Source organism: Phoenix dactylifera, chromosome 8 (genome assembly GCF_009389715.1).
Source record: "Phoenix dactylifera cultivar Barhee BC4 chromosome 8, palm_55x_up_171113_PBpolish2nd_filt_p, whole genome shotgun sequence".
In the NCBI taxonomy this organism is placed as follows: domain Eukaryota; kingdom Viridiplantae; phylum Streptophyta; class Magnoliopsida; order Arecales; family Arecaceae; genus Phoenix; species Phoenix dactylifera.
The window spans coordinates 11,369,542-11,383,386 of NC_052399.1; the positions used below are offsets into that span (position 1 = coordinate 11,369,542).

The following is a 13,845-nucleotide window of genomic DNA, read 5'->3' on the forward strand; positions in this document are numbered from 1 at the left end:
TTGAAAATTTTATTATATGCTCTGAATTCCGTGAAACATGCTTGTACAGTTTATGAAATCTATTTTTATATTTATGCATTCTCAGCATGGCTATGATCTGTTCTGTTCTGTTCTGGCCCCGCCAATGGGGATTATACGTTGGACCTGTCAACTTGTATTCTGTGAGGAACCGGTTTCGACACCGCGCCACCGGTGATTAGAATAGTGGTTTCTGGACACCGTTTCCACCGGTGACTAACAATAGTGGTTTCTGGCACTCTGTGCGACCCATGCCACTGGGTTACGTGGCCGTAGCCTATCATGTTGAGATTATGATATCAGAGTTTTATAAAAACAAAAATGATATTATTTGTGATTTGTTTCAAACATTGTCCTGTATTTTGATCTGATATGCTCTGACCCCACTCTGGGGTATTTTGTTGCTTACTGGGCTAGTGTAGCTCATTATTCTGTTTTCTCCATTTTTCAGATCCAGAGGCTTGATCGCACAGGATTGGGGAGTGCGTTAGAGTTTCCGATGATTCTTCAGTTATTGGCATTTTAGTTAGTTTAGTTTGGACATTTGAATTATGTTGGCATATATTATTTTGGAATTTTGTAAGTCCGCTTTTGAACAATTTAAATAATTATGTCAATTTTTGAATAGCTGTATCTGCTTTGATTTGATCTGCTGCCTTGCACGCCTGCGCGGCCCGCCGTGTGGGCGTGCGGCGTCTGCCGCGCCTCGGGCTCGGGGCGTGACATGTATACACACATGCACTCATTGTGTTAAAAAACTGGCATTTTTCTTTATAACCACTCTTCCTGTGTTTTTGCATGTGTGAAAACAATTTGATGTAACCTTTCAAGCATATCCTACAGATAAAACAGGAAATTGATTTTTTTTGGATTTTTAAACATTTCTTTAACTTTCACAAGATTTTCTTCAATATATATATCCTAAAAGTTCTCCAAGGGACCAATTTAAGTTTTAGAACTTGTGTTGAGAATGAACTATATCTTTCATGTCTACCACCAATGCTGAGAGTCATAACTTTAATTCTATATTCCTAATTTGATGTAAAAATACCTTTTCTACTAAATCATTCATTTCTTATATTGAATAATGGTTCTAAATTTTATTACACTAACATAACATTTATAAAAACTTGAAGTATGCAAAAAATCTTATTAGTTACCATAACATGTTGAATCAGTGGATATATTTAGTTCATGAATGCAGCAGATATATGTTTCTATATAAAAAATTTCTAAAAAAATATAGAAAAGATTTTTAAAATTGGTAGAGTATTAGAACCCCATCTACAAATAACATAATGTTTAAAGTGCATAGATACACAACATTACTAGCGTAAAAGTTCACATGCATCACATGCATGGCATGGTATTTGTGATAGTATTTCTAGTTTTATTACCTCTCTTTGTAACATGAGCATGAAATCATTTCATTGTTAGCACACATAGTATTCTAGTATATGGCATGTTCAATGTATGCCTTTTAAATTCCATGAATAGCAAAATATGGGATGGGAAGCTCCTTTTCTTGGAAGATACCATGGAACCTAAAAGCAAGGTGGAAATGAAAGGTGGGTGTAAAGTAGGTGTTGGTTGGTCCACCCTTGAGTTAAATAATGCATTGGACTAGTTACCTACACATTTGAGCTCTCTACTACCTAAAAAAAATCTCTTCTAGCTAGGATTATAGCATGACAGACATAATAAAAATCATTTCATCACCACCAATTGATCCTCTAGGAAGCACTACTCCTCAATCCTTCAACCAAAATAAGTTAAAAAATTAATTAATTGATTAATAAAGGCAGATGTCAAGACAATTTGTCCAAAGATGAACCTAAAAATATTGCAGAGTTGACCAATTGATATTCATTTCAATTTCAGAGAAATTCAGTTGTCAAAGACTCAAAATACACTACAATGCACAACTCATTTATAAAATGTTCAATACAAGTTCATTTTAGAGCACTAACTTTTATGCACCAGCAATAAAAGAAAATGAATACAGATTAGGCTCATTGAGTATCATGCAACAAGAAATACCAGATGCTTTGAGAACACTTAACTGTGCTTCTCATGAATCCACACTCTCAACCAGTAAGTTCCTCGATTTGACTCCATTCTTGATATCAATCTCCATAAATCTAGCAGTCAATAGCATGCAATAAAATTGTTGTAAGGCAAGAAAAATAGATTGCAGAGAAGCTGCCACAACTTCAAAAGTCACCGAAAGTAACTTCATAACCAAGGTACGTCGTACTGGCCCGAATCGAACGGTACGGAGCGTATCGTACTATACCATACCAGTTCAGTATTGTATTCAGTACGGATAGCATACCGACACTCGGTACGCAAAAAAAAAATCGTACCATACCGTACTGACACTGTGCAAGTGTGGTACCGGTATGGGATCTGGTATCGAGATAGCAAACCTTATTCATAACACCATGATTACCTAATTATTATGTTTATCTGACTATGAAAAAATATAGAAACGAACCAAGTCTCTCTTCTAAATGCATAAAATCATTAAAGGATGTTTTACATGAGCTTCTGACTAATCTTATTTCTTCTTTCAACCAAGTATCTTTTCTATTTTCTTTTAAACTAAAATATCTGATAAATATCAACATGGGACCCTGGCATCAATAAAAAGTTGCATGCAACCTAATAAATATAAAATAGGAAATCCATCTGATCCAACAAGTCCAATCCTTGAAGAAAGGACAAAATAATAAGCCCAAGTCATGAAGCCATGCAAGACATAAATTGCATCCATCAAACACATCACCAACCATTCTTAAATTAAAGAAAACATGGTCTTGCAAAACTAAGTGTGTCCATAATGTCTAGTAACAACAAACCACTTGCACTCATGCATATGAACACATGCCCATACATGAATGCACAAAGAAGAAGAAAAAGGAGCATGGAAACAACATATTATGCAACTTTGGAGCAGTAAGAGTCACCTGAAACTGAAATTTAACTATACACCAAAGCATCACATGCTAAACACCTATCCAAAATAATAATAGGCCCAAAGGAAGACACAAAGAACCTTGAGGCTAGGGAATGTAGTTGAGAGTCTGACTATGTTCTAATTTTAAACCTAAAAGTTCAAAATTAGAATTAGAAACGGCACACTAGATAAGAAAACATACATGTCCACTACTAGCAACAAATTTCCAAATAGAACTTAGGATGGCCATTCTTTCGAAGACTTGCTAATAAGGGACTTGTAAATATTGCAATCCTAGATTTCAGCTACCCATGAATCCGATTGACTAGGAATTGCACAAATTACATCAATATTAGAAACATGTATCAAGTAGAAAAAATGATGTCTTATCAATTTTTAGCTGATGGTATATCTGGCCCATAAAAAACTATGCATGCAATACCCACAAAAGCAACAAGAAAATTTACTTAAAAAGAAAATCTTTGTATCCTTTTCCTTATTAACTTCTAAAAGGTATTAAGTTGGCCTAAGACAAACAACAATGTATTATACCTTGAATGCCCATACACCAGATTTTATGTTGGGAACTCCTTCCTCAAAGAAGGCAAAACAACAATGAAAATAGAGCAAATCTCCGGCAGTCTTGCATATTTCCCACAAATTATTTCAAGTATTATTAGTGACTTTGTAAATGTGTTGGAATTTGTCTGTCTATATATGAAAATTAGGCATCTGTTCAGATGTTCTCATTATCTCTAGAAAATAATTACTATCGTATAAACAACCAATTAAGCATCAAAAGTAAAAAAGCATACACCTCCAAGGCAATTTAGGTTACTTGAAGCTACAGCAAAGATCTGATCCAATGTTTCAACAAGCTCAAGCTAGGTCTGTTGTCCATGTCTATCATAGGCTACAATATAGAATCCCTTATGCACATGCTCTTCATACAAATGGGGGGTAGTGATATTTAAGTGGGGAGGAATGTCCTGAAAGTTCGAAATACTCTAAAAGCTATTTGGCATATTGAACATACAATTTTGAAATATCATGGCTATCTCTTCTACATAGTTAGAGGGTCATGTCATATGTAGGTTTTTGATCCAGAAAAGAGTTTCCAAGTGTCACTATCGGACAAAATGAGCAAGCATGGTTGTGTACTCCATGAGAAGAATTCGATCATTTTAGATAATTGAAATTTATTAACAGCTATATGTGAGGTTAGGTATCGCACTTATATGCTGCCATTACGTATAGTATCCAATATACTTATATGCTTCCATTATGCATAGTATCCAATAACGATTGAAATGGCTATTTTGTTGTAGTTATTAGAGTACTTGACTTTGCACTGGATCAGTGGGTATGTTCTATATAATGGTCAAGAGACAAGACCATCTCTTAGAAATCACTATCAAAGTTGAAGATGCTGATCTCTTATGCGCAACATGCAAATAGTCCTTAACCTGAAGGCATGACCATACACTATGGCTTTGGTTCAACAAATTTGAAGCCAAACTCATATGTTGACAATGATTTTATCTTTGATAAGGAACATACTGGTTTATTATGCCTTATGCCGAGTGGGGTAAGGATTGTTCCAATAAGGAACCACCTATGACATAGTGATATGTCAAACACAGGAATCTTGATACCAGGTAGTGTTTTAACTGAATTAGTCTTCATATTATAATTATTATTTAGCTTGAATATAACAAAATGTTATTCAAATATGGTTTTGCATGCGCATCGATTTTTTGTAGCATCTATCACATGATCTAGGATTCTGATGGACCATGCGATCGACTGGCTATGGATTTGACAATATGAATATTTTCTAATGATCAATTAAGGATTATGATAGACTTTTGGGTTATAAGAGTAGTTGCAGTGCACGAAGTGAGACTTTTATGTCCATTCTATCTACTAGGGATTAGCATGATTATGCATCTTTATATATATAGAATGGCTGGTCCACTTTGCTTTATGGTGATTGTGGCATACCCATGGAGTAAGATGGGATAGGGTAGATTAGAAACCCTTGGAGTCTTATGCTTTTACATCATCATTGACCTTTTCTCATATTTAACAGGCTCACTCTTATTAAGTTGCTGAATCTGACCCTTGATATAGGGGTTGGTTCATGTGAGATGGCATCAAAGTTATTCGGGTGATATAATGGACTAGGCATAATCTCATCCCTGCATTAGGGTTTTTTGTGTAGCTAGCTCCTAAGGCTAATTCTAAATTGCCTACCACACTTCTAGAAACCCTAACTAGGGTAGCCAACCACATGCCCAAGGTTTCCTAGGTACAACCCAAATGGGCCAACTAGGGTTTCCTATGTTGCCTAGCCCTCCTAATTAGAAATAGGAGAAGAGAGAGTGCAGGAATGTGAATAGAGGGAGATAGAGAGGGCCATAGTAGGGGTGGCTAAGTAAAGGTGCAAAAACCCTAGTGTGCCATCCAAACAAAAAAGAGACACAAGCAGAGAAGGAAGAAAGGAAGAAAAAGATGGGGATATTTCCAAGTAATTCTTGGAGAGCCTCCCAAATGCAAGTACTTCGTATGGTTCCTAAAGAAGTCTTTATCCATCTTCTTTCACCTTATTGTGTTCTTATATCTTCTTTATAAGTATTAATCTCTCTTGTTATGCATGTTATGTGTCTATATTATTGGTGATTTATGAAAAACTAATCCAATTCATAATCTTCTGCTACATGTTTGACGTTGGATCATCCTAATTCCATAAGAATATCTATAGAAAAACAATATATAATGAATGTAACATAGGAAGCATAAATTAGGATCATTTTCTATCGGGAGATTTTTTTCTAAGAATTTGAAAGGAGGTTAGATATTGAAACTTTGGAACAAAACTTTATTTATGCTTGGGAATTAAATAGATGTTAAGATTCTAGGAAGATCCCTAGGTGGATGAATTTGAATTATACTGGTTGTTTCCTAGTCTACTTCAATGTCGTAAAAGTTGGAGGCCATGGCAGACTTACTGTTAACAAGTGAATAAGGAAATGGAGTATCAAGGTCAATCATCCACCAACTGAGGGAGCTTGATAAGAAAGGTAGTCACAATATAGTTTTGTGGGATGAAAGAGATAACAAGCTCTGCACTACTAAAATGTATAGATTTCTAATGATGGTGGATTGAGATCACCTATGGTTAAAATACTTTGGAAAGCCTCGATTCTTGAAAAATTAAAATATCCATACATATGGTTAGCATTCAATGATAAAACTCAATATTTGAAAGAACTTAATGAGAGGTTCAAAGTCATTAGTAAATTTGCTCTTTGCAATGCCAAGATCAAATCTACCTTTTATCTCATGTTCAAGTGCAATTATGCTCGAAAGTCTAGGAACCCTTTACTTAATGTCAAATGCCATCTCATATCAATGCTATTGATATGGACTACTTGTAGCCAAAAGAAGGTTTTAAAGCATGCAAGCTGTTGAGGATCCCAGGTGTTGACATTGTACCAGACAATTGGAAGGAAAGAAATAAAAGATTTTCTTAAATTAGAAAAACTTTGACAATAAGGTTCTTAAATAGGCATTAAATCTATTCAAAGATTGGTCTACTGTATAATACTAAGGCTGCTATTAGTTTCTTTCTTGCCAAGAGCTGACTTAATTTGTTGTTAATTTAATGAACTATGCATTTAACTTGTTGTTTCTTTGGTCTCATGGCTTTTTTGTAGCATTGTAATATTTTGGTTTAATAAATTTAGTGGGGTGACAAAGATCATATTTATTAAAAGAATTGATGTGAAAATATTGTATTTTTAAACACTTAAACAACATACCCATACTAATTCTAGGGGAGGATGTATGTTGCATATTTCTAGTTTAGGTGGAGTGCTCATCTTGAGATGAATTTTGCTCACATTCTGGTCCACGACATTAACATCATATGTAGTGAATTACAAATGGAGGTGAATAAAATCCAATTAACATTTAATTTTTTAAGACAAGAGTTAGGGTGACCTAACCAACTTTAATTGAAAAGATAGAACCTTACAGTTCTAAAGAGTAACATAATTATCTTTATCATGCAAGTCCACCAAAAAAATCATGACTCTTTACATGGACTTCCTCTCTCAACATATACTACAATCATGTACGTTTCATCATTTATAGTCGAAATAGATACATCCATGAACCATATATATATTGTGTAGCAGATGCACATGTTGCTGAAATTAGCAAAATTTGTTGCAACTATCCTGACTCTATTACCAGCCTAGAAGTAATCTAAAACAGTATTTCACAGGAGACATGAAACTTTCTCAAGTCATCACATCCTTGTGAAGCTTAACAATTTACTTTCTCTTCCCATAGGTCATAATTACCTGATCAGCATGGCTGTAGAAACTGTAAAAATTTAGAAAAGCAAGTTAAACCTGCCAAGTTCTATCTTGCAAAACAAACAAACAAAAAGAAATTGGACTCTCTCTCTCTCATACACACCACAAACACATGCAGCTATCCAGATTTGTCTTGTTTCATTATGACTGGTTATATCTAAATGTAACTTATTTACACATCTTAATTGGCAAAGGTCTGCTTGTTTGTGAAGTGATGTGGGTTTAATTTTTGCATGGCTCGATGGTCTTTTTCTTTGGACTCTCCTATTTTATAAATTTAGTTGATTTTTTTCAAGTCGATCCAATAGTGCCTCTCAGTTGATTTTATTATCAATTAATCAACCTTTTCAAAATGATTCATATGATGCCCACCAAATGAAACTTGCTATGACCAATGACGGAATTTGATATCCAACATTTGTTATTGCACATCATCCCACCACGCATATCAAAATATTTCCTAAGTCTATGGCAAGTCATTACATCTTGGGAGCAAAGAACTGGTGTTATCCTGCGCATCAACAATCTCTAAAAACCCAAAAGACAACATCAAAGACATGCTTTCATGACCTAGGACACGGAAAACCTTTTTTGTTCCTATTTTGCTTAGTTATTACTAAAAGAAAATAATATGACCTTCAAACATATTATCGCTAACAAGTACTTTTTTTTAAAAAAAATTTTCAAGATCTTGAAGATGTACCGCATGGATAGTTGCCAAACCAAAGCATGTCCAATTGAGAATGTTTCCGATGAAACATACAATTTTAATTAAAAGATAGAAATGAATTTTCAAACTAATAGAGCATCATTTCACCATTCACAGTGGGAACAGCTGTATGGAAGTTTATACGTGCATGGCACCCACAACAGCAATTCTAACATCTCTGTTTGTAATGTGAGCGTGAGAGCATCTCACTATTTGCATCTGCATCATACTAATCATTTTGTAAGTGCAATGAAGCTAAGGGCAAAGGAAGCTCTCACTACTGGGAGAAACAGTGTCTAAAATCAGAGTGGGGAAAGTGAGGGTGGGCCATGGAGACGTCATGGCCCATTAAAAGTCTCTAACCCTAAATCATTGAACAACATCGCATCCAAGATTTATCTTAACCGGCATAAAGCGCTGAGACCTAATATTATCTCAGCAAGAATAAAATAGTTCAAAAGGTCCTAATAACCTTTCATTTTGGTCATCCTGCTACTTTTGTTTTATTAATCGTTTCTAACCACACATAAACAAAGCAACGAACAAAGACATGCGCGGCATTGAGTCGACTTTAGAACACAGTTTTACACACAAGTCGGCTTGACATGAACACCCGCAGGCACTTCACATCAATCAGATATTCTTACAGGAATTTTTTTTTTGCAGACACTTAGAAACCACCTACCCCTCCAATACGCTAAATCAGAGATTACCAATAAGACCTAAAAGTTGATTGTGGACAAAAAGTTGTTATTTCTTCAAAACCTAACCACATTCCCCATATCACTATCCTACACTAAAGGCCTGAAAAAGAACCAATTCACTGCATGACTCATTCTATTACAGAACGTTCTAATGACTAAAGAAGATTTTAAACAACTTGCAAAATGATCACATCTCACAAACATGCCAAGAATATCAACCTCCAATTCCCCACACCACTATAACACACCACTATAACACATCGATCCGAACAAAATTTAGCACTACAAGATCATGAATTAATCTAAACCATGCATATCCAATCATGATTTAAAAACCCAAACCAAGCAAGTCAAAATGCAGTAAACAGACAGAAGAAATGACACCACCAACCACTCAAATTGACAGCCTAAGTCTTCCAAGGTCCGACAAACAGTGCTCCACCAAAGCAACAGCAAAACACACAAAATTGGCAGCCTCTTGGTCATGCAGGACCCAGTGAACCACGTCACCAATAATGCCAACCAGCAGGCGACTGCACCACAAGCCAAATACTGGTCTTAACAAACAGGAAGTCCAAAGCAACTCATGAAGAATCCAGAAGCCAGGGAAACTAGTTCAAAGTTTAACCTTGTTCTGACTTAAACCTACAAGTTCACAAATAGAATTAAAAACCACACATCTAAGTAAGATGACATACATGGCCACTACCGGTAACAAATTTTCGCTTAAACCTACAGGTTCACAATTAGAATTAAATACCACACATCTGACATACACCAGTAACAAATTTCTATATATAAAGCTAACTTTGCATGCTCATTCCTTCGAAGACTTGTTGATGAGGGACTTGTGAATATGGGGAATCACACCACCGCCTGCAATAGTGCCCTTGATGAGGGTATCAAGCTCCTCATCTCCTCGGATGGCAAGCTGAAGGTGACGTGGGGTGATACGCTTCACTTTAAGATCCTTGCTTGCATTCCCTGCAAGCTCCAGAACCTCTGCCGTGAGATACTCTAGTATTGCTGCTGAGTACACAGCTGCAGTGGCTCCGACACGACCATTTGCTGCAATCCTTGACTTCAGCTGCCGGTGGATCCGACCAACAGGGAACTACATAAATCACAAGAACATAGAAAACATAGGTTAAACATGCAAATATGTTTTAACAATTTTAGCTTTCCATAGAACTGGCCTAACAGGAACTATAGAGGCTACACCCACCACAGCAACAATTAAGGTTATGCACTAGGAAATTTTTTTCTTTTTCTTTTCTCCCTTGCACGAAATTCGAAAAGCACTAAGTTCACCTTAGACCAAAATGGTCAATCCTACCGGTATGGATCCCAAGTTAGAAAAAAATTATAACATGAACCAGCATCTAAAGGCAGAATTGAGTATGCATTCAATAATGCATTACCTCAGATTCCCATTCACCAGATGTTATTTAGGAATTCTTCAATAAAAGCAGAACCGTGCTTGCTGGAATAAATCCTCTCTCTCTCTCACGCACGCGCACTGTTTTGTACACAGGGACAGAGACATACAGACAAATTATTTCAGTTATTATTAGCAATTTTGTGAAAGGACAAACTTATCCTTCTAATCTAAAAATTATGCCTGTCTAGATGTTCTCATTATTTCTGGAGAATAACTAATAATTACTCATTGACTTTAAGACACTATGAATTAAAGTATCAAACATGGAAAGACTCATCTCAACTCTGTAGCCCTTGATAATCTAGGTTTTCACCTCAAGCTGCAGCCAAGATCTGACCCAATGCCTCAACTAAGTTCAAGCAATCTACTGGACAAGCCCTTGTGCACACCCCAGATATAGCCCATGCTGCTAAGCCCGGACATTTGCCTCATTGCATCGACAAACCAAAAAATTTTCCTTCTACTTTCCTAGGATAAAATAAGTTTTCTGATAATTAGTGAGACCTGCAAAGAGCTTGAAAAGGCTAATAACTACGAATGGCAATTTATAACCCAACCCACTAACCAAACCCGCTTTAAGCAGGTCTAAGTTTGGCATAAATAGTTCTAGGTCATAAATAGGTCAGATGTTTATTAAACAGGTCAAATTCACATTTAAACCTTTGACCTGTTTAATCTGTTTTGATCTTTTTAACCCATTTTGGCCTGTTCAAAAATTGGGTCAAGTCATGACCCAACCTGCTTCATCAGTCCAAAACCCATTTAACCTAATTGGACCAATTTCTTAAATAGGTTATGCAGAAGGTTATCCATTTAAAAAGCTTGGAATCATATTTGGATTTTTGACCAGTCTAATAAATAGGTCTGTTTGGGTTGGCAGGTTTTTGACCAACCTGCACCCAATCTAGACCCAATTGCATCCTTACCAACAACTATGTTATGTGTCTCGTGTTTATGATTGATTCTTCATCAACAAACAAGACACGATGCCTAAATTGCTCATCATTTGGGTTGTCCATAGAGTACTTGCCATTGCTATGTCAGCCAATGTTAAGCATGTGCCTCGCTTAGGCTTACCAACCGACTATGACCATAATTAAGCTCAGACTGAACCTACATCTCCTTAGTCTATGACCTTAAGAGAGTACCCTCACATAAACCTCACAATATCTTTACGACAATCAATTTGAAGCTTGATATTTCCTAAGAGATTCCAAAGCACCAAATGTACACATTAGTGAAAAGTTGTCCCTTTTTTTGCCAAGACTTGTCTTTTTTCTGCCGAGTTCCAAAAGATAAAAATGGCAATAACATGGTTATTGGTATGATACACAAAAGATCTACCAATACACCAACTTCAGTAAGATTTCTTGTTTCATTACAAGAAGGATGTGTATCAAATTTCAACCTTTGGATTATCCAAGCTCGAGTACTTCCAGATTACATCAGAATTTAGGTTAGAATTTTCGAAACAGTAGTACTGAGTACCTGCACCAAAACTTTGACAGAGGTATAGATATGAAACTAAGGTGCAGCCTTCCATGAAAAAATAAGAGGGAATATAAAGACATGATGCTTAATACGCATGCAGACTCAACACTCCTGCTAGAGTCCATGTAATATTGCCAATTGGATAAAGGCACCAAACCGCACTGTCAATCATAGATAAAATGGCTTGAAAAAGAGAGAAAACATACCATATGCATTTGCACCAAAAAAATAAAGTTCTCCAATGTTTTTATATATCGCTCCATATATTAAATGGTTAGGAGAGAGAACATACTCCCTCTCGAAATTCAGATTAAATCCCCCAAAGAATATAAAAATCCTTTGTTCCTCTGACTCAAAATCGCATCTCTTCCTACATGAATGTAGTTTGGGTTGGTTTAAGATGGAACCAATCAAGCCCCCCCCCCCCCCCCCCCCCAAAAAAAAAAAAAAAAAAGTCCCACAAAAACAAAAATTCCCGATTCAACTCATTAATTAACTAGAAAAGCTAACTTGGAATCCCCAAGTCCGAAATTTTAAATCCAATTACACATTTAATCAGGTTTATTTTGGTTTGTCCAAACCTTTTTTTTAACATATAAATCATTGATTCATTAAAAAAAAAAATACCGCAAACTAAACATAAAAATCATTAAATTCAAAATTCTGCAATATAATGAAAATAACAACAAGAGTTAACACCTTAAAAAGAATATTTTCAAATGAGAGTACAGTTCTTGGTAAGGCCCATCAACAAAAAGAATGGGCCAAACGGAACAAAATAAAATCAATAATAGATACAAAAAACCTTCTAATGTGTTTCAACACAAAACGGAAAAAGCACAGGCAAAATACATCTTATGCCCAGAACACAGGAACTTTGAGATAAAAGGTAGTACTATTCGCTAAACACCAACTGTGTATATTACATTAAGAATGCTGACTCATACCAGACCTAAGAATCTAAGGATTAATTCCTCAATGATCATAAATTCAACGAATAAACATCTTAATGGCACAAAATAACTATTTGTGCGCATAGTTCCTTTCAGGTCGATTTTTTCTAAGAAAACTAAAAAATGATGAAATCCTATTACAAACAGAACCAATTAATTTATCAAGAAACATAAAGTACAAACATAATTCAACATGCCCACCTCGGAGCCGAGAAAGGCAAACAAGCATCTTGATAAAAACGCAAGAATCCAAGACAGGAAGATGCATACCAAGAAGAAAAAGAAATCGACCTCTAGAGCCAAAAAGATAAAAGCCAAATCTATAAACGCGTCAGATCCGAGTCACTGTCCAAAAAGCTCAAAGAAATCGCATCCAACAACATTTCAAAGAAGATGATAAATTAAACAAGATTTACCTGCAGACCAGCTCGCGATGACCGGGAGACAGGTTTCTTCTTGTCCTTGTCCTTGTTCGCCGCAGTCGTCTTCGCCGCCAGAAGACCCTTTCCTCCTTTTCCCGCCATCTCTTCCTTCCTAAAATCGAAGACAAAAGGAAGCCCCTTTCAACGCAAAGCAAAGCCCTAAAACGCCAAATCACCCCGAGAAAACCCTAGATCTAGTTTAAACAGGATAACAACGACCCAAACAGAGAAGATTAGCAGTCAAAGCTTCAAAAACCTAATCGAATCGAGAAAAAAAAAACCTAGAATTCGAAGGAGATAGAAAGAAGAGAGAATGCGAACGTACCCTTTTTTTTCCTCCCCTTTCTCGTTTCTGGAGAGCGTCGAAGAGTTCGGATAAAGAGAGGACAACGAAGGGAGAAATTAGGGGTGGAATTGGGAATAAATAGAGCATTGGGGTTCGGGAGAGAGGCCGTTACTTTTGGTGGGCGATTGGAAATTTCGAAATTGGGTTGGGTTCCAAGACTAGCCTCCTACTTCATCCAAATGACGTGAAAAAGATATTGGACTTCGTGCATAATGATAAAAATTGTAGGGATAAGTGGGGAATTGAAGAGAGATTTGGGGGATTGAGATTTCATAATGACGAAATAGCCCTCGGCAGGTGTGCGTTGACTAGTTTCCTGGGCTGGCTCCGTTAGGAAACTAGCAAGACGGTAAGGCCCACTAGTGGCCCATTGGCTGCGGGGGTTTGAGGGCTGCCCGACTACCGGTTATTATTTTT

General features: G+C 36.3%; 1 protein-coding gene across 2 annotated transcripts; it reads right to left on the bottom strand.

Moving 5' to 3' along the window:
- Window positions 1-9,333: 9,333 nt before the first annotated feature.
- LOC103695640 (probable histone H2A variant 3) lies at window positions 9,334-13,561 on the bottom strand. Of its 2 annotated transcripts, XM_008777012.4 has the most exons (3): window positions 13,408-13,561; window positions 13,077-13,194; window positions 9,334-9,889 (listed from the first exon to the last, which is right to left on the bottom strand). In XM_008777012.4, exons 2-3 carry the CDS (start codon window positions 13,182-13,184, stop codon window positions 9,593-9,595), a joined length of 405 nt encoding a protein of 134 aa, XP_008775234.1. In that variant the 5' UTR covers window positions 13,185-13,194; window positions 13,408-13,561; the 3' UTR covers window positions 9,334-9,592. The 2 variants fall into 2 exon arrangements, with proteins under 2 accessions (XP_008775234.1, XP_017702485.1); XM_017846996.3 differs by lacking the exon at window positions 13,408-13,561 and having other exon boundaries at window positions 13,077-13,213.
- Between the last annotated feature and the right edge of the window lie 284 nt (window positions 13,562-13,845).

Coding starts and splice junctions, on each gene's coding strand:
- LOC103695640 (XM_008777012.4), bottom strand. CDS start 13,184: ATGGCGGGAAAAGGAGGAAAGGGTCTTCTGGCGGCGAAGACGACTGCG. Junction 9,890..13,076: donor CATCGCGAGCTGGTCTGCAG/GTAAATCTTGTT, acceptor TGATTTATGTAG/TTCCCTGTTGGTCGGATCCA.